General features: G+C 44.7%; 1 protein-coding gene across 1 annotated transcript in view; it reads left to right on the top strand.

The window, feature by feature from the left end:
- Nucleotides 1-2294: 2294 nt before the first annotated feature.
- The window catches only part of LOC133866966 (isoaspartyl peptidase/L-asparaginase 1), a 32540-nt gene continuing 13368 nt past the window's right edge, over nt 2295-21466 (top strand). Inside the window, exon 1 of the mRNA XM_062303632.1 lies at nt 2295-2587. Within this exon, the coding sequence (XP_062159616.1) occupies nt 2426-2587 (162 nt within the window). The 5' untranslated portion in view covers nt 2295-2425. The remainder of the gene's footprint in view (nt 2588-21466) is intronic.

The following is a 21466-nucleotide window of genomic DNA, read 5'->3' as shown; positions in this document are numbered from 1 at the left end:
GGTAGATCACAGACGTTGAGGGTTGATCTTGAACATCAAATGGCTACTATGGCTTGAATTGGAACATCAGTTTCTATGATCTAAACTTGGACTTCGGTGACTCTGGCCGACATTGGCTACTATAGCTGGAATTTGTACATCGGCAACTTTGGCCGGAAGCGGCTACTATGGCCGAAATTGGGCCAACTATTGGCATGAAACCTTTTTTGGCATTTTTTTTTTTTTTTTTTTTTTTTTTTTTTTTTTTTTTTTTAACAAGAGAGAATTGGATGTGTGATACTTGCTGATAGAGGAAACAATAGCATTATGACATGTCATCTTGACAAAGACAGAGACTCGCGTGGGTGTGGGAAGAGAAATAACTTGGGCATAAGATGAGAAAATGTGGAAGGATGAGAAAACCCAATAAACAAAAAAAATTGGCACACGATGGATATTTATGGGCATTTTGATTTTGGTTATGATTGAAGATACAAAATGATGAGTGAACCAAAAAAAAAAAAAAAAAGAATTGGCACATAATCGAATACTGGCGTTAGCCTATAGTTTTGATACTCTGTAAGATCACATAATTAAGGAAAGAGATGAGAATAAGAAAGAGAAACATAGAATTAAGGTGGTTTGGCCTATGGCCTATGTCCACACGTCAAAACATTTTCTTAATTCATTTGATTGTATACAAAACTTTATTTATAGAGAAAGAGTCTGAACGTTAGAAGTCTCTTCTACTTCTACATTAACAATAATAAATCTAACTTATCATCTTGTAACTCTTGTTTCTTGAATGTTTGTAACTCTTGTCTCTTGAGTTCTTGTAACTCTTGTGTCAATATCAATAATAAGAAGAAAATTGAATAGAGTAAAGCTTACCTCTTTTGGTGGCCCAGCTTGTTGGTCAGAAGCGAGAGTGCGTTGAAGGGAGGAGAGGGAGGACCACGATGCTCCAATAACTCGAGCACAATGGGAGAGGGATGAGCTCATGGGTTGCTCCGGTTTGCTCGTCGTTAATGCTTCTAGTTGCCGGTGGGCAGTAGACAATTTTGGGGGGGAGGGAGGGGGGGAGAAGATGGAGATGGAGGGAAGGGAGAAGATAGAGATGGAGGGAGGGGATTTGGGGATTAGTTATTTTGAAATTTTAGGAAAAAAGATGACAAAGAAAACAAGTTGCTTTTTTTTTTTTTTTTTTTTTTTTTTTTTTTCTCTTAATTAAAAAGATCTGATGTGGTGGGCCACGCCACGCCAAAGGGGAGGGACGCTTGGCGGACTTAAGCTTGCTGTGTAGAATTGCTCGATTCCTTTACCGACGACAAAAACTTCCAATCCCATTTTTTTGCTTTTGAACTACTATCTCTAGTCTCTATCTCCAATAAAATTCAAAGAAAAAAGAAACTATATTTTCTCTCTCTCTCTCTCTCTCTCTCTCTCTTCTTTCAAATTCTTTTTCTCAACCCAATTTTTTCAAGAAAAAAAGACCTCGGGTTTTATTCCATTAGTATTGGGTTGGTTTTCTCATTCTTGAGATTTTCTAGAAGGGTCGTGTGTGTGTGAGAGAGTGAGAGAGAGAGAGAGAAGGGGAGAGATGAAGGAAAATGGATGAGAATTGCAATTAATCTAGTGTTTTCATTTTCCTTTTTGTTTTGTTTTGTTTTTTATTTATAATTTTTCTATTTCACGATGAGGCTTATTCTTGTATTAGAGAGCACAAAAGACATCATTTATGCAAATATTTATAGAAGTTATTCTCGGATTTAATTCTCCTTGCAATCAATTCTCTCATTCCTTTCTCGGGTGGACCAGCCCTACATTGAAGATATCTTAAGGGTTTAAAGGTTTAAAACTAAAGAGATATGATACATTGCCACTCTAAAACACAACTCCTGACCACCTTTGCTTACGTGACAACTTTTACTTTTATTTTATTTTTTTAAAGAAAAAAAATTCGGTAGGAGACCACCTTACCACATAAACAAGATGATCAAGAATTGTGTCTTAGTATGACAAAATATCACATCTCAAAACTAAATTACTAAGTTTTAAAACTAAATTACTGGTGCTAAAAGTATAGCTTTTCTTTTTATTTATTCATTTTTTATTTTTTAAAATTATTAAAACAAACAGTAAATTCTTAAGAATATTAGACCTTGATAAAAATTCAAGAAATTATAATTAGTACTCAAATTAGGTATCCAACTTTATGAGTAACTTAAAAAAAAAAAAAAAAAAAAAAACAAAAACTTTATGTCAGTAATAATTAATAGTAGTAGTATAGTAATGGATTCTTGTCAGTTTACATCCTCGGACATTTGACTTCGCTTCGCTCCACTCAGCTGTCTCTCCAACATAAAAAGGAGAACACTGCCTGAGACGTCTACTTCAATTTATAGTTCTTGCCAAGAGAGAGAGAGAGACAGTGAGAGGTGGGGAAATGGGGTGGGCCATAGGTCTACATGGCGGCGCCGGTGACATCCCGCTCACACTTCCGGCAGAACGCCGCCAGCTGCGTGAAGCCGCCCTGCGCCACTGCCTAGGAATCGGCGTCGACGCTCTCAAAGACAAAAAGGCCCCCCTCGATGTCGTCGAGCTTGTGGTACGTAGCCATTACAACTTGTGGGTTGATGTATATGTGTCCGCGCAGTCCGACTCTATGTTTACCTCTGTCTGACATTGTCGCTTTGATCTTTTATATATATAGCTATTGCTTTTCTCTGCGTTTTACGTAATTGGGTCATTCATTTAGATTCAAAGTCCTATCCGCTGAGTTGTTTATTTTTCTTTATCATTTTAGGCATTTGAGTTGTTATCGAGTTGTTCTCTTTTTGAGCTTTTTGAGGTGTAAGATTCGGTTGGCCAGTGAGATTCTGTTCAACTTTGGTCCTATTGTTACTTAGTGAGACTCTAAATTAAAGTTGGATTTTATCTATATTTTATTTGAGGAATACTAGAACATCTCCTGTGTTCTTCTGGAATTGCATTTATACCATTCAAAAGGACATAGATGTAATTTTTTAATTACATTTATGCCATTCCAGGAAAACACCAGGAGAACACTGGGAGATGTAGCATTTCTCATTTTGATTTGTCCTTCTTTTGTCCTGCGTCAATTTCCCTATCAGAGCCTCCAGCAATTGTTTTCCATCAACAATCGTGTGATCCCCAAAGCCAGCTAAACAGAACAATCAATATTCTTGATTAATCCCAAGAACCTATAATTAGTTCCTTCGTCACTTAATGTAGGCACAAGACTCGGTCATCTAAATTTACCTAGATGACAATCTCCATATAACACATGTATATGATGATCAAGCATAAGCATAACACATAATACATATGAATAATGAAATAAAACCTGGAAGTAATCAATTAAGCATCACAAAAATAATTTGTTACAAAGCAAATCGAAATCCTTAAGAAAACATGACTAGGGTTTCAATCGAGCCCTAACTAAAATATTTAGTTACACATAATTCTAATGAAAAATATCTTTGTCACAAAACAATAGATAAAAGAAAGAAAAGACAACTCCTCTATGATGATAATCCTCAGAGAACAAGACCTCTCATACGTGAAGACGGCCACCTTAGAAGAAAATCTAGTAAAAAAAAAAAAAAACATGTGCCTCCTTTTAGTCTCTTAAACATGTATTTATAGAGCCCTCAACAAAACCCAAGCTATTGAATGTGTGCCTCTTTTTAATTTCTGATTTTTCCCTAGACTTATTTAGGCACTCAACTTCCTTTTCCAGCCGTGCAAATCTCCAAAAAATCAGAATTTAATACCTCCTTCAAGCCTGCCACATTGACATCACGCACAGCCTAATCTTTGTCTACTAAAACTGCCATAACTTTTTCTGGAAAAATTATTTTTACGAGCCATGAAATTCTCCATAAAATAGACATCTGGACCTTTCCAAGCATATCTAGCCCATCTCCTGGTTTTTTTTGAATCAGTACAGCTTAATCCACAAAGATGACTGATCTGTACGAGCAATTCTGAGAATTTAGTGAGGCTCCTTTTCACCCTTTGCTAGTGACAACATGACTTAGCAAAATACTTAATTTATCTTTAATAGTCCAAAAATGATGGGTTTTGTTGCACTTCTCTTCGGAAACTTAAAAGCATGTAAAACACTTCAAAAGATCAAATTGTAGCAAGGCTAAAGGATTGACATATGCAAATTAAGGGGCTTGAATGTGTAAAATTCAGCGCTTATCAAATAGTGTTTCAAAGAAAGTGACATCCATTGAGACAAATTGTTTTCTCGATGGGGGGTAATAACATTTGTACCCCTTCTGTGTGGGAGAATCACAAAGACACATTTAAGGGCTCGAGGGTCTAACTTACCCCACGTAGGACCATGAACATGGACAAAACAAACACAACCAAAAACTTTCGGAGAGATTTTGAAGTAGAGTGAGGTGGGGACAATACTTGAAGAGGTGTTTTGAAATCTAATACCCGAGAAGGCATCCTATTTATGAGATTAGTAACGGTGAGTAAGGCGTCCCCTCAATAAGATTTCGGAACATGCATGTCAAGCATTAAGGAACGAGTTACCTCTAAAAGATATCGATTTTTTCGTTTAGCAACACCATTCTGTTGCGGAGTATCGACACACATGGTTTGGTGTATAATGCCTTCCTCGCGAAAATACATCCCGAGATCACCCGACATATATTCACCTCTATTGTCAGAACAAACAATTTTAATATTGGTATTAAATTGGGTCTGAACCATCTTGTGAAACATCTAAAACACATCACTTTTGTCCTTTAACAAGTAGACCCATGTGGTCCGAGAAAAATCATCAATAAAAGAGACAAACCACCAATAACTAGATAAATAAACCACTCATAAAGGGCTCCACATAGCAGTATGAACAAGAACAAAAGGTGCATCACTATTATTGATTTTTTTTTTGATAAGTAATAAATTTTATAAAAAAAAAAGCGTAAGGCGCCCCTACGTACACAAGAACAAACAAAACTGCCCACAAGAAAAAACCCAAATAAACCCTAAGACCCTCAAACCCAGAACCCACATGGAGCATACACGACAACACGTGAGTCTTGCCTTTCCCTCGCTAAGAAGACACGCTTGTATCGCCGTAGTTAATAGAGCTATTTAGGTTCAACACCTCCCTCCTACCTTTGTTCTTTGGACGCGCAAAAGCTTTACAATTCGAAGAAGGTCATCTTCAATGGCATCCTGAAACTCCAAGGAGGGATCCTCAACCTCCTCACCATTCGACATCCCATCCTTGTCATCAGCAGGGATGCCTAAGGAGCTACAGCCCACATAAGAGGGAGAAACGACCGTCACTATAAGCAAGTGAGGACCATCCACAAAACCCTCTTGATTACTGACTTGTGCCAAAGAAACCTCCAACAGCTGCTAGAGATGAGGGACTGCTTGAGAAGAACATCGCCGAGACCTAGAGGACCTTGACTTCAAAAAACCCCCCAGAGAAAACCCACATCCGCACTTGTCGTGGGCTAGGTGTTCTTAACAAACGGTGACTTGTGAATCTCGTCCAACTTAGGGGCCAGACCATCGACAACAGGACTTGACGGAGAGGACTGAATAATTGGCAAAACTTCGGGCTTCTTCATAGACTGCGGCCTATGCACCATGTCCAACGCAGGGATCACATCCATACGAGAATCCTCCTTGCCACCCAAAGAAACCCCCCTTGAATGAGAAGCACCAAAAGTAACAGACCCAATCACGGAACTTACCGTGGCCAAAGAAGACCACTTCAACTTGACTGAATCTGGCGCAAGCATCACAACAGGACTGGGCTGAGGTGCCAACAAATCAGGACCAGTGCTCATTGGATCGAGCCCATCACATCGAACCTTCGAAAAAACCCCAGACCCAACCTCCGGCAACCCCATCACTAAGTCTGCCACCGAAGAAAAAGCATTACTCATTAGGTCAGCCCCAAAACTTTCCTCCATCAAGACCTCTGGCGAAGAAATCAAATCATTGGCTTCGGGGGCTCCTTCGCGAACCGAAGGACCACGCCCAGGACCTTTGGGCTGCAGGGAAGACCTCAAAATGAGCTTGAACTCCTGACCCGACGACTTGCAAACTGGTTTAAGCTGGAGAATGGGCTTCTTGCTGCCAACCTTGGCTCAAAATCCTTTGGGCTTAAAACCCAACCCAACTAAACGACCTAGATAACATCTGACCCGGGCTAACCCAAATTGACAAAGCCCTAGAAGCTTCTTCAAGCAATGATTGACAAAACTGCCCTGTGCAGGAGGCAGCCGCCACCGACCCAGAGGACCAAGAGTCAAACTCAAAACAATTCACCGCTGATATGACCTCCTCTTCGCCATTCACCAACTCATTACAAGCCACCTTTGGTAGCAGATCAAGAGGGATCACCAACAAAGACCTCAAACCCACAACCTTCCCATCAACGCTAGCCACTGAGCGTAGGACTTCCGCAAAAGAGCGACTGGACAAGAGAACCACCCCCTTCTGTTTACCCTTCGGAGCAGACACCACGGGTATCAGCGATTGATCCTTCGTCTCGAGAAACTCCAGCAACTATTGCAGCTTAGCTGCAACCCGGGACCAACCCCTACCTTGACGGCCCTCTGGTAGCCAAATAACCCCTTTGCGACCTCCCTCAACAAACGCAACCACCTCAAGGTACCGGCCGGCCTTGTTACCACCCCCACGAACCATCAAAACTTTCACATCCTCACAGAAGGACTTGACGAAATCCTTCTTCCTTGGATCCTTCATCGCATCCTCTACCGTATTCTTCAACCAAATAGAACAGTGGATGCCCAGAAAAATATTCCCAACGAACCCCTTCCTCTTTTCCTCCAAGCAAAGCTTGGACTCATTTGCCTTCACCGAGAAGGAGAAGGCTTTAGCTTCCACAGAGAAGCGGCGCTCCATTACTAGCTAAACCAGAGCAGATGAAACTCGCGCAACTCCTGAAGCCATAATAGAGAGGCCGAGAAAGAAAGGAAGAAAAAAGAACATCAAAACCAGAAGACAGACACACCAAGACGACGAAAGCACTCAGAGACGACTAGTTGGAGCAGATCCCTTGTAGGACGCACCTACACGTGCCACCGCTAGAGGAGAGAGAGGCAGGAGGAATGTTGCGGCCTATCAATACAGATACACCAAAAGGAAGAAAAGGAAGAAGGGGATGGGTTTTGGCTGAGATGAAGAAAACAGGAGAGAGGTGTTGTGCATCACTATTATTGATACTAGGAGAAAAAGACACAAGGTGGTGTTTGGAAAGTTCACAAGTTTCACATTGAAACTTAGAAACATTATTTTGCATAAATAATGAAAGAAACATGTGTTGCAAATTTCTTTTTTTGATAAGTAATGATAGTTTTATTGAAAGCGTAAGGCGCTCCTACGTACACTAAAAGTATACAACAGGAATCACCTAACTAGAAAGCGAAAAAGAAGCAAGAAATTCAGCAAAGCTGATAGATAAAGGGTACAAATAAGCCATCGACCAGACATACAAGGTATGAAGAAACAACTCTAGCACCCTCCTCTAGGGAGCTTTCTAGATTCTCAAAACACCTAAGGTTTCTTTTTCTCCAAATACACCAAAAAAGGCAAATAGGCACCATCTTCCAAGAAGTAGCGCTCCCAGATCTCCCAGACTTCCACCAACAAGCAACTAAGTCAAGCACGCTCCTAGGCATGACCCACGAAATACCAAAGCGGGAGAAAATGTTATTCCATAGAGCTGAGGCCAGATCGCAATGCAGAAGAATATGGTCCACTGATTCCCCATCCCGCTTGCAAAGACAGCATCTATCCACAATAATTAAGTTCCTCTTCCTAAGATTGTCCAAGGTCAAAATTCTGCCTAGAGCTGCAGACCAAGTGAAGAAAGCTGCCCTCGGGGGAGCCTGAGACCGCCACACACACTTCCATGGGAACCGAGTACCTCCAGCACACATCATAGAACCAAAAAAATGACTTCACCCTGAACACACCTTTCTTGGACGGGACCCATTTAAGACAATCTGCCCTCTCCATATTCACCTTGGTAGAGTCCAGCATCTGGAAGAAAGAGGCAAAAACATCGACTTCCCAATCATGAGCCTCTCTAATAAAGCTTACGTTCCATTGAATGGACCCGCCCAAACTCTCCAAATTATCAGCCACTGACGCATCCTTCACCCGAGCAATGCCAAAGAGATCAGGAAACACTTCTTTCAGAATCGAATCACCACACCACAAGTCATGCCAAAATCTAATCCTACTTCCCATCCCCCACCTCAAATCTAAGGAATTTGGAGAAATTCTCCCAACCTTTCCTTATAAACTTCCACAACCCTACTCCAAACGCCCCAGCAACCTCTCGGGAGCACCACCCACCCCACGAACTTCCATACTTGGATTCCACCGCGACTCTCCACCAAGCATCTCTATCCGTACCAAATCGCCATAACCATTAACCTAGCAATGCGCGATTAAACTGAACCAACTTCCTAATGCCAAGCCCCCCATTCGAAATTGGAGTACAAACCTTCTCCCAACTCACCAAATGGTATTTAAAAACTTCACCCATGCCACCCCAAAGAAAATTGCGTTGCAACTTCTCAATGCGAGAAGCAACACTCACCGGAATAGGGAACAGAGACATGTAGTACGTAGGTAAGTTAGAGAGCGTACTCTTGATAAGGGTCACTCTCCCTCCCTTAGAGAGGTATAACCTTTTCCAACTAGCCAACCGTTTTTCAACCTTCTCAATAACTCCATCCCAAATACGAGTAGATTTGTAAGGAGCCCCCAATGGAAGACCCAGATACATCACAGGCAAATAAGCAACTTCACACTCTAAAATGTCGGCTAACCTTCCCACATTATCGACATTCCCCACTGGAATAATGCTGGATTTGGCCAAGTTAACCTTAAGACCCGATACAGCCTCGAATAAGAGCAAAAGAACTCGCAAAGACCGAATCTTGGAGGAACTAGCATCACAGAAAATCAAAGTGTCATCAGCGAACAAAAGGTGGGAACAAGAAGCATCGCCCACTCTGAAACCATCCAACACACCCCCACTCACTGCCGCAGTAATTAGGGCTGAGCATGGGGCGGGGGGGGGGGGGGGGGCGGGGATGGGGATTTTTTGACCCCGCCCCGCAGAGGTGCGGGTTCCCCAAAGTGAACCCGCACCCCGCAGAAAACCCCTTCCACCCGCACGGGGCGGGTGTAGATGGGGCGGGGCTGCGGGGCGGGGATCCCCGCGGGTATGCGGGGATCCCCGCGGGTTGTGACCCATTAACCCTTGTGTTCAATTTTTTTTTTTTTTTACAGGGGAACAGAGCTCTGGGTTGCAAAATACAAAGAACAGAACAAGAAACCCAAATCCAAAACATCACATAGTCGGCTGAACCACACAACCAGCTAGAAACCCAAATCCAAAACATAACTCAAACCAAAAATCAACATACGGTTTCCCCAACATACACGGCCGAATCTTCACAGGGCCAACAGGAAATCCATACCCAAAATCATTTACAGATTCAAATCAAACTCATGAAAAACAAAAAGGAAAACCCTCACTAATCAACAACGAAAATCAATGGAAGCATCAGATTTAAAATAAGGGAAAATAAGGGAAAATTGTAACGTATCAAGCTGCTGTGGCCTGCTGGGCGCTGGCTGCTGCTGCTCTGTGCCGAACCGTGCGTGCCGTGCGGGGAGGTGACTAGGTGAGCCGATGCTGGGATGGGAGACTGGGGGCGGCGCAACTCAACAGAGAATCAACAGATTCCCGATCTCCTCACTCCTCAGTCTCTCGATCTCTCTCTCTTCAACAGATTCCCGATCTCCTCAGTCTCTCGATCTCTCTCTGTGTATCTCGACTCGGCGAGAAGAAGTTGAAGAACAAAAGAAGAGGAAAGAAGAATAAGAAAAGGAAGAGGCAGAAGCCGCAGACAGAATAGGGTTAGGTTTTCTCCGTGCCGCTTGGCGCTTTCTTCCTTCTTTTCTTTTCTTTTTTTTTTTTTCTTTTTTTTTTTTTTTCTTTTTTTTTTTTTAAATATGCGGGGCGGGTGCGGGGCGGGGCGGGGACCCGAGAAAATTCAAGGGTCCCCCCCGCAACCCGCCCCGCACCGCGCGGGGGGGCCAAAAACAGCCCCAAAACCCGCACCATGGGTGCGGGTTTTGGGCTCTGCGGGGAGGGTTGGGGCGGTTTCTGCGGGGCGGGGCGGGTTTCTGCGGGTTTTGCTCAGTCCTAGCAGTAATCATGCGACTCAGCGCCTCCATAACAAACACAAACAAAAGGGGAGACAAAGGGTCTCCTTGCCTTAGGCCTCGAGAGCTGCTGAAAAAGCCGTATGGTGAGCCATTAACAAGCACCGAAAACTTTGTAGAAGAAATGCACCGAGCTATCCACGAACACCATTTTCCCCCAAAGCCGCATCTCCTCAACATATACAACAGAAAATCCCAATTAACGTGATCATAAGCTTTTTCTAAATCCATTTGCAAACGACTCCCGGCTCCCTTGATATAATACGACTATCAAGGCATTCATTCGCAATAAGGATTGGATCAAGAATCTGCCTCCCTTTGATGAAAGCACTTTGGGATTTGGAGATAACCTTGTCCATAACCGTCTTCAATCTGTTGGCCAAGACTTTAGCAATAATCTTGTAGATACCTCCTACAAGGCTTATGGGCCGGAAATCTTTGAGAGACAAAGCTCCTGGAATCTTAGGAATAAGAGAAATAAAAGAAGCGTTCAAACTCTTCTCAAAAACTTCTCTAGCATAAAACTCAGAAAAAACCTCCATAATGTCCAAGCGCACCACCTCCCAACAAGCTTGGAAAAAAGCCATAGAGAAGCCATCCGGACCCGGCGCTTTATCGCCATTAAAAGCAAACACTACCTTTCTAACTTCCTCCTCCTCAAAGGCTCTCTCCAACCACCTTGCTTCTGACTCTAAAATGGCATCAAAGGAAAGATCATCCAACCGAGGCCTCCAACTATGCTTCTCAGAGAAGAGATCTTGATAGAACTGAACCACATGCTCCCCTTTCTCTGCTGGATTAGAAGAAATGGAATCTCCGATCAATAAGGAATCAATAGAGTTATACCTTCTGTTTGAGTTGGCTATAGAATGGAAGAATTTTGTGCATTTATCTCCTTCTTTCAACCACGTCACCTTGGACTTTTGCCTCCAGCAGACCTCCTCCAACAGTGAGCATCTCTCTAACTCACTGACAACCTCCAGCTTCTTTTGAATTTCCCCCTCAACCAAAGCCCTACTGCCTTCCATTGTATCAATCGCCTGAAGCTCCTCAAGAAGCTTTCTCTTGTTCCTCTCCATATTACCAAAGGCCTCTACATTCCACGTCTTCAAATTAGCCTTGAGGGCCTTTAATTTACATGCAAGCACAAAGCTAGGAGAGCCATGAAAAGAGAATGAGTCCCATCATTGTTTCACCAACCCCACAAAACCATCCACCTTGAGCCACATATTCTCAAACTTGAACGGCCTACTTCTTGCAGAAGAGTGAGCACAATCGAGGAGAATAGGAAAGTGGTCAGAGAAAAGGCGGGGAAGCCTATTCTGAGACGCCTCAGGAAACCTATCTTCCCAATCAGGAGAGACAAGAAAACGATCAATTCTGGACCAAACAGGAGGATCACAGGAAATTGACCACGTATAAGAACCTCCAACGAGCGGAAAATCCATAAGACCCTGGTCAGAGATGAAGTCACAAAAGTCCCTCATGGCAGACACACTACCATCTCCAGATCTTTCGCTAGGGAACCTAGTAGTATTGAAATCTCCCCCTATACACCAAGGCAAACTCCACCAACTCATAATCCCAGCAAGCTCATCCCAAAGACCCCTCCGATCAACCCTGCAATTCGGACCATACACGCCCACAAAACCCCACTCAAAGTGATCATCAACATTCCTTAAAGAAACTGCAAGTGTGAAACTCCCCACGCACACATCCACCTTTTCCACCACCCTCTTATCCCACAAGATAAGGATACCCCCTGAGGCCCCACTTGCATCCAAACAACACCAATCCACATAATTACACCCCCAAAGACTACGCACAAACTTCCTAGAGGGATCCTTAACTTTTGTTTCTTGGAGACAAATAAGATCCACCTTCCAATCTCTGAGCAAATTGCAGATCCTTAAGCGTTTACGCCTATTATTCAGCCCCCTTACGTTCCAAGAAAGAATCTTCGGCTTCATGGCACTACTACTAGCCCCCTTGCCCTCCTCTTACCGCTACTCAATCCGGAACCTTTGGCATCATAGTTAATAGAGCTCTCCAAATTCTTAATCTCCCTCTTACCCTTCGTGCGTCCTTTACCCAAGCGACGCTCCTCTTTTCTCTCCTCTTCTATACAAGTCAGAAATGCTAACAATTGCAATTTATGCCCCACGAACGTCATCCCAACAATGGGATAAATCTCGTTAGCACTCTGCATCACCCAGTCCGAGTACCCCAAGCCACCCAAGTCTAGAGAGTAGGCATTGAGAGGAGAACCCACAACAACAGTCCCTCCCCCCTCCTTGAACTCCACCAAACCAACTTCCCCGGGAGAAATGCTACTAGAGGCCTCACCCAACAATCCAACCTGCAGACCAGGGGACACTGAGTCCACCACTGGCCCCCCCATCCACTCACACCCTTCCCCTCCAGCACTGCCAAAGCATGGAACAATCTCCATATCCACCGATTGATGCCCAAACACGTTCCCTGTCAACTCCCGAGGCACACTCAGCATATCCACACTCCTCAACTGCGAAAATGCCGAGTCTTTCACCCTCACTAAACCACCCTCTAAGCACAAGACAGGGATCTCACTACAATTCAACTGCTCCTGCTCCGAAAAAAACTCATCCCCTGCTACACCGGACCCAACTACCAGCTCCCCCTCCCTCTGCTGACCCGGCTCCTCCCTCTGCACCGCCTCTACCTCCACCTGCACCTCAGAGCTACAAAGGGGAGAGAAGCATCTATCCAAGAGCTTGGACTGTCCTTGGAGCTGACCTTCACCAACACCCAGAGATGGAGTCGATGTCTGACAGTCGGCGACTAGGCTTTGAGGACTGTACTGAGAATCATTCCCCCGTGCGGCTGGATCTGTGCCTACCGAACCCAGCGCAGATGACTCCCTCACCGGCGAACGAAGCTGGCCGTCGAGAGAAGAGGATGCAACGACATGTCCCAAATCCGGATCCCACGAAGAGGAAGAGGCACCAGGCGTCAGGTTACCGGCGTCCAAGCCCGGAGTCGAAACAGCCCCATGACTATGCACCGAACTCGCATGGGCCCAAGGGGGGCGGAAGACTGGATCCACCTTAGCCCTCCACTCCAAAGCCTGGTCTGGACAATCCAAGATACCTTTTCCTTTGGAGGCCCTGGCTGATTTGGATAATGCAATAGTTTTCGATTTGGGCTTAGGTTTAGATTTGGGCCGAGCCACTTTGAAACCCACCATCCGGGCCCTAGAAGAAGCTGCACGACCCAGACCATCACCATCCACCAAGGCCAAACCCTTCAGCCAAAAGTCAATCTCCTTTTTCATCATTTCTAACGACTCTCTGAGGGCACCCACATCGAAGCTTTCACCAGAATGGCTGTTGCGTGCTGCAGGGAGAAACGTAGCTTCGGCTACACCATGCCTAGTGTCAGACGACCTTCCCAACGCAACAGAGGGTCCAGCTTGAGCCGCTGTCGGAGTCGGAGCCGTATCCGGAACTGAAGCTATCTCACCCTCCGCTGTTCCTTTCCTTGCTATGACCTTCGGAACCGTCTGCATGGGCACACGTTGCCGAATCTCAGGAGCCCATGCATGGGAATTCTTCTCCTCAGTACAAATCCGCTTCGCCGGAAGAGACTCCAAAGCGTGATGCTCTTTCGCCAGACAAAAAACATCACTCTTCGCCGGGTAATGATCACCCTTATACCCACAGAGCGTTCTCTAACCCATCTCGGCACTCTAGCTACAGGGCCGGTAATCTCTCCAAAAGGTGCTTCCAGCGAGGAAGCAGTCTTGGCCAACACCTCAGCATAACTCCTCCTCCCTCTCTGAATCGCGGGGACCTCCGAATCAACCTCCCTGGCTCTGGAACCGGCTCTTAGATACTCAGAAACCAGGCGCAATTCCTCTCGAAAGCATATCCAGCCTTTCCCGGCTCTTCCCTCCGGTATGAAGATCGAGTCCTTCCTCTGATTCCCAATAAATTCTTCTATAACCATGAAACCGCCATGTTTGTTGAAATGCCGTTACGCAATGATCCGCGGGAATCCATACCGAGACTGATCCCAGAACACCCGAGAGTCTTCCACGCACACCAAAGACTCGAAGGTTTTAATCAGCCAGGCTAACTCCGATCTATCCAGCAAGATCGACCTATGTCTTCCCTTACAGCTCTCCCTAATTCGAACCCCTGATTCCCCTCCTACAACCACCACTTCAAACTCTTTAGCTTCCACCGACCAGCTACTCGAGAACCCCATGGGAGAGAGACTTCAGAAACTATGTGTTTTGCAAAATTAAAAAAGAAGGACGCCATAATCGCTGATGCCAGAGCCAGATTCTAGTTGCCGAGTCATCCACCCGAACAGTATGATATGCCAATGTGAGTTGACCTTGTGTGTTGGGCTGAGACTGGACACCAAGGGGTTGCTTAATCGGTTGGGGGCCACACATCATGAAGGGGATGTTACTTGTTCAAATCTCCCATTTCTCCTACCATTGGGGTCACAAGTTACTTAAAAAAAAAAAAAGAAAAATTGGTGGAACTCCTATTATTTTCATGGCTGTCTTAGCTTTGTTTTGGCTCAGAAATTAAGAGCTTTGAAAGCTGACCTAAAAACATGGAATGATGGAGAGTTTGGTAATGTGGAGAAGAACAAAAGGTCCCATCTTGAGGACATAAAGGGGTTGGATGGGATTGCAAAACAGAGATCACTTTATATGGAGGAGAAATTGAGGAAGGATGTGGCTACAGTTGAGCTGTAGAAGACTATTCTTTTGGAGGAGGCAAGCTGGAGGCAAAAATCAAGAGACCATGGTTAAGAAAGGGGGATAAAAATACAAAGTTATTCCATCCAGTGGCTAACTCTAATAGAAATTGTAATAAGATAGAGAAATTGGTTATCAATGGTGACATCACATCTAATTTGATGGAAGTCAAGGATCATACATTCCACTTTTTCACTCAGCTTTATATTGAGGATGAAAGTTGGAGATTAGATTTGCATGGTGTTCCTTTCCACTCTATTAGTGAGGAGGAGGCAGCTTGGGTGTTGCGAGCTTTCGAGGAAAGGGAGGTCTTTAAGGTGCTAAAAGACATAAATGGGGACAAGGCACAGGGTCCAGATGGATTTTTTATGGCTTTCTTCCAATCTTGTTGGGATGTCATCAAATTCGATGTTATGATAGTCTTTCTTGAGTTCCATGAGTGTCAAAAAAAGTCTGAATGCGACTTTCATCTCTCTTCTTCCTAAGAAAGTGGGGGCCTGTTGAGGTTAAAGTCTGAATGCGACTTTCATCTATCAGTTTATTAAGCAGCATGTAGAAAATTATTGCGAAAGTTTTGGCTAATAGATTGAAAATTGTTTTAATCTTGAAGTCTTAGAATGCTTTTATCAGAGGTCATCTGATCTTAGGTTTTGTTATCATCACCAATGAATGCATAGACAATTGTCTCAAATCTTGCGAACTGTGAGTGTTATGTAATTTGGATTTAAGGAAGGCTTATGACCACGGTAGCTAAGTTTTTTTGTTATACATGTTAAGGAGATGTGGCTTTTGTAAGAAATGACAATGTTGGATTGTGCACTGCATATCAACTGTACGGTTCTCTATCTTGATTAATGGTACTCCCAATGGCTTCTTCAATAGCTCTCGTGGGGCTGAGACAGGGTGACCCTTTGCCCTCCTATTTGTGATTGTTATTGAACCTCTAAGTCAAATGATGTCAGCTACTGTGAATGGGGCTTTTATTTTTGGTTTCTTAGTGGGGGCTAGGAATGATGACCCATTATTTGTCTCCCTTCTCTTTGTGGATGATACCCATATATTCTGTGGGGTTGCCCCAAATGATTGTCAGTACTTGAGATGTGTTCTCCTTTCTTTTGAAGCTACTTCAGGGATGAAGATTAATTTGGCTAAATCTAAGTTGGTCCTGGTTAGTATTGTGCCGAATGTTAATGGTCTAGCTTGTATTCTGGGTTGTAGGGTTTCGTCTTTGCCCTTTTAACTTGGGTCTTCCTCTAGGTGCTCATGTTAAGGCTAACTTTATTTGGGATACTATTAATGAGAAAATGGTGAGAAGATTAGCGAGTTGGAAAAGGCTTTACTTATCTAAGGGTGGTCGATTAACGTTGATCAATAGCACGCTTTCCAACATTCCTACATATTTCCTCTCTTTTCCCTATCCCGGTATTTGGAGTAGATTGGGTTATGCCAGATAGGTAGTGGAGCTCTTGACGTGTTGAAAAGGAAGGTTTGGTCGGAATGATTTAAACATTGTTTGGAATGTAATATCTTCTTGTTTAATGTGATGCATTTGGAGAGAATGAAATGCAAGCTTCAAAGATTGCGAAAAGAAGAGTTTTGAGCAACAATTGTTGACACCTCCGAAAGTTAGTTCTACATTGAGAAATGAATTGCCCACATTGACTTAATGGTTTATAAAGATGCCCATGAGTGCTAAGTCCCACATTAGTTCATTACTAGGTGAAATTGAACTTTATAAGCAATTCTAGAGAGTTCTAATTGTAATTTGACTAGTCATTTTGGAGTGATAGTGCAAATGTGGTTAGTGTTTTCCTGGGTCATTATAAACAGTATCAGAGCAGTCTAGTAACACCATATGGTGGTGGAGTACTACATGACATGGGCCCTGACGAAGTCGTCAAGGATTTAAGTGGGGGAGATTGTGACACTCCAGAAAATTAGTCCCACATTGGGAAATGAATTGCCCACATTGAGTGGTGGATTATAAAGATATTCATAGGTGCTAATTTCCACATTAGTTTCTGTTACGGACCTATGTTAGGAGGCCCAAACGAGTGCAGCAACATGATGAAACCCTAACTGTTGCACACTCTAAACCTAATCCAAGTGGCGGCTGAGGTATTTTAGGAAAGAAGTAAGGCACAAGTCTGTGCGTGGAGAGCAAGACTTGTGGGAGGGAAAGTCCTATAAATAAGGAATTATGTATTCCAATAATTAAGGGATTGATAGCAGGATTTTTAGGGAGAGAAATAAGGGAAGGATTCCTAAAAATAAGGCATTAGCCAAAACAGTATTGATATTGTATTCTATAAGTAGTGATTCTGAATAAGAAGAATACATGCTGAAATTTATCAAAAAATCACAACTCTTGTAGTTGAAATTGGGAGGCAGAGGTACCTCGAATACCTCATATCCATTCACCATCTTTCACCTTCCACCATAGGGAAACTCAGGAAATCAAATCCTGCAGCTTTACCCATCCACAAACCCATCACACGATCCCAAACCCAGGCCCACAACAACTTGGTATCAGAGCTAAGTTCCGAAGAGATGGAGCAAAGGATTGAGCGAGTGGAGAAGGAGATAGGAGCCATGGACGATCGGATGCAGAAGGAGATGGAGATGATGCTCGGTACCCAAAAACGTATGGAGGAGATGTTGAGTGCATTGCTCTCCAAAAGTCAGAGTCATCGAGAGGAAGAGCAGACCAATGCGGCGAGTTCATCCAGGGGTCGAGCGGGCAAGGATTCCAATCGGGCTGAATCTGGAAGTTCCTTCCCGAAGGTTGCAAAGCTGAATTTCCCCAAATATGACGGCACCGAAGACCCAACCAGTTGGGTGTGCCGCGCAGAGCAGTTTTTTGAATTTCAAAATACTGCGGAAGAAGACAGGGTAAGTCTGGCGGCTTACCACCTTGAGGGCGAAGCGCAACTCTGGTACCAACTCTTCAAGGAAATAGAGGAAGCGGCCTCATGGGAAAGTTTGAAGGACGGCTTGCATGTGAGGTACGGACCGACCCAGTTCGAAGATTTCTTTGGGGATCTTACAAAACTACGCCAAACCGGGACGGTGCGAGAATATCAAGGGCAGTATGAACGCTTGTTGAGCAGGGCGGGTCGACTTTCGGTCGCACAACAAGTAGGGGGATTTATAAGCGGCCTCAAGGAGAGCATTAGGCCGGAGGTCCAAGCTTCCCGACCAACCAGCCTGACCGCGGCAGTTGGGCTTGCCAGGTTGTATGAAAGACGGCTGATGTCTCAACGAAGGAGTCCCCAACTCTTCGAACCACGGAGGAGTGCTGGTCAGCCGAGTGTACCACCCTTACCATCAGCCAATCTGGTGCGGAATCGGACGCCAGTAATCCGGAAACTGAGCCCAGCAGAATTAAAAGACCGAAGGGAAATGGGCCTTTGCTTCAATTGCGATGATAAGTTCTCACCCGGCCATAGATGTAAGAAGCTATTCCTGATTGAAGGTATTTATGAGGAAGCTGAAATCACAGACCCGACAGAAAACGAGGAAGCAGGGGAGGAGGAGGAATTTGAGATTCCGGAGATTTCCCTTCACGCCATTTCCGGAGTACCCAACCCTCAAACCATGCGTATCTCTGGTACCATCAGGAAGGCGCGGGTAATTTTGTTAGCAGATACGGGAAGCACGCATAATTTCCTTAACACAAGGTTGGCGGAAAGATTGGGGTTGGTGCCCGACAAGCACACGGCTTTTGAAGTAATAGTGGCAAATGGGGAGAGGCTATTGAGCAAAGGGAAGTGTTCAGCCGTACCCGTTTTCCTAGAAGGTACTTGTTTTATACTTGAGTTTTTTCTCATTGATCTTCAGGGGTATGATTCCGTTCTCGGAGCACAATGGCTCAAGACATTGGGTCCCATCCTTTGGGATTTTGCCTCCCTGCTCATGAGTTTCACGTGGCAAGGAAGAAGGGTGACTCTGACCGGTATTAACGGCCCCAGCAACAGAGTGTTGGACGGGTCAAAAATGCAAAGGGAACTTCGCCGTAGTTCCGAGGGTATTTTACTGCAACTACTGGCGGTGGAGTTGGGGGTGGAGCAACACTGTCCGAGCATTAACAACCCGGACTTACTGCAGCTGTTGCAGGAATTCCAGGGGCTCTTTGAGGAACCGCATGGTCTTCCTCCCGCGCGTCCACATGACCACAGAATCACCCTCATACAGGGTTCTCCTCCTGTCAATGTGCGACCCTATAGGTACCCTCATTACCAAAAGAATGAGATCGAAAAGATTGTGGTATTACTCAATACAGGGGACATTCGGCCTAGTACCAGCCCTTATTCCTCCCCTGTGCTGCTGGTCAAGAAGCACGATGGTTCGTGGCGACTATGTGTAGATTACCGAGCCCTTAACCGAGTTACAATTAAAGACAAGTTCCCCATTCCTGTGGTAGACGAGCTGCTGGATGAGCTACAAGGGGCCAAGTATTTCTCCAAACTTGACCTCCGTTCCGGGTATCACCAAATAAGAATGCAGCAGCAAGACATAGAGAAGACGGCTTTTCGCACGCATCATGGACACTTTGAGTTTCTAGTCATGCCATTTGGCCTCACGAATGCCCCTTCAACATTCCAATCGTTGATGAACGATATTTTCAGCAGCCTCTTGTGTAAGTTTGTTCTTGTCTTTTTTGATGACATCCTAATATATAGCAAGAATTGGACAGAACACTTACAACACCTCTCTGCTGTTTTGGGGCTTTTGAGAGCTAACCACTTGTATGTAAGGAAAGAAAAATGCAGTTTTGGGCAGCAGCGGGTGAAGTATTTGGGCCATGTGATTGACAGGGAGGGTGTCGCCGTAGACCCCGATAAAATTCAGGCAATGTTGGCGTGGCCAAAACCCCACTCCCTTAAGGCACTTCGAGGCTTTCTCGGCCTCACGGGTTACTACCGTAAATTTATCGAGCATTATGGCAGCATTGCTCGACCGTTGACGCAGATCCTAAAAAAGGATGCTTGGGGGTGGAACAAAGAGGTTGAAGACTCCTTCCTTCGGCTCAAGAAGGCCATGACTGATGCACCGGTGTTAGCTCTACCGGACTTTTCTCAACAGTTTGTAATAGAGTGTGATGCATCCGGCCTCGGCATAGGGGCAGTCTTAATGCAATCACACCGGCCCATTGCGTATTTCAGCCAAGCTCTCCATGGTCGTAATCTTGCTCTTTCTACCTACGACAAGGAAATGCTTGCCTTGGTCACAGCTGTCCGTAAGTGGTGGCCATACCTCCTAGGCCACCGATTTGTTGTGCGGACTGACCACCGCAGCCTTAAGTTCTTATGGGACCAAACCATAGCCACGGAGGCACAGCAGAAGTGGCTGCTCAAGCTCATGGGGTACGACTTCAGCATTGAATACAAGAAGGGTTATGAGAACCGTGCAGCAGACGCCCTTTCTCGACAAATGGAGGGCACTCTTTTGGCTGTATCAGCCCCAATTCCTCACTGGATCATGCCCATTCAGCAGGAACTCCAACAAGATCCTAACCTTATAGACCTAACAGAGAAGATCAAGCAGGGAAATATCACAGGTCCTTGGAGTTTACAGGGGGGCCTCATCTACTTCAAAAATCGGATCTACCTCAACTCTGCCTCACCTATCACAGCCACCATCATTGCTGAGTTCCATAACAGCACACACAAGGGGTATCACAAGGGACTCAAAAGTCTCAAATCAGTTTTCTATTGGTCGCAAATGAAGCAGCAACTCCGCGAATTTATTAAAAATTGTGATACTTGCCAATGCCACAAGGTTGACAACACCAAGCCTGCCGGGCTGCTGCAGCCCCTGTCCATTCCAGAGCAAGTTTGGACCGATATATCCATGGATTTCATAGATGGATTGCCCACTTTGTATGGTAGAACTACTATCTTTGTCGTTGTTGATCGCCTCTCCAAATATGGGCATTTTACTCCTCTCAAGCACCCTTACACAGCAGCCCAAGTAGCGAAAACCTTCTTTGAGGTAATTTTCCGCTTACATGGCATTCCCTCTTCAATTGTTTGTGATCGAGACCCGGTATTCACCGGAATTTTTTGGAAGGAACTCTTTCGCCTCCATGGGACCAAACTCAATTTCAGTTCCGCTTATCACCCCCAAACGGATGGTCAAACGGAGGTTGTGAACCGCACCATTGAAATGTACTTACGGTGTTGCACAAGTTCTTCACCTAAACTATGGGCCAAGTGGCTGCTGTGGGTGGAATATTGCTACAACACCAGCTTCCACTCAGCTACTAAGCGGACTCCCTTTGAGATCGTTTACGGTCGACCACCGCCATCCTTGCTACCTTATGTTCCGGGAACAACCAAGTCCGCTGCTGTTGAGGACACCCTGAAGACTCGAGATGAAGTTCTTAAGGAGGTACGTCAACACTTGCTTGCAGCCCAGAATCGAATGAAGCAAGTCTATGATAAAGAT

Source organism: Alnus glutinosa, chromosome 4, assembly GCF_958979055.1.
Source record: "Alnus glutinosa chromosome 4, dhAlnGlut1.1, whole genome shotgun sequence".
Classification (NCBI taxonomy): domain Eukaryota; kingdom Viridiplantae; phylum Streptophyta; class Magnoliopsida; order Fagales; family Betulaceae; genus Alnus; species Alnus glutinosa.
The sequence above is the reverse complement of the archived record's forward strand: the minus strand, read 5'-3'. Positions and strand labels throughout refer to the sequence as shown.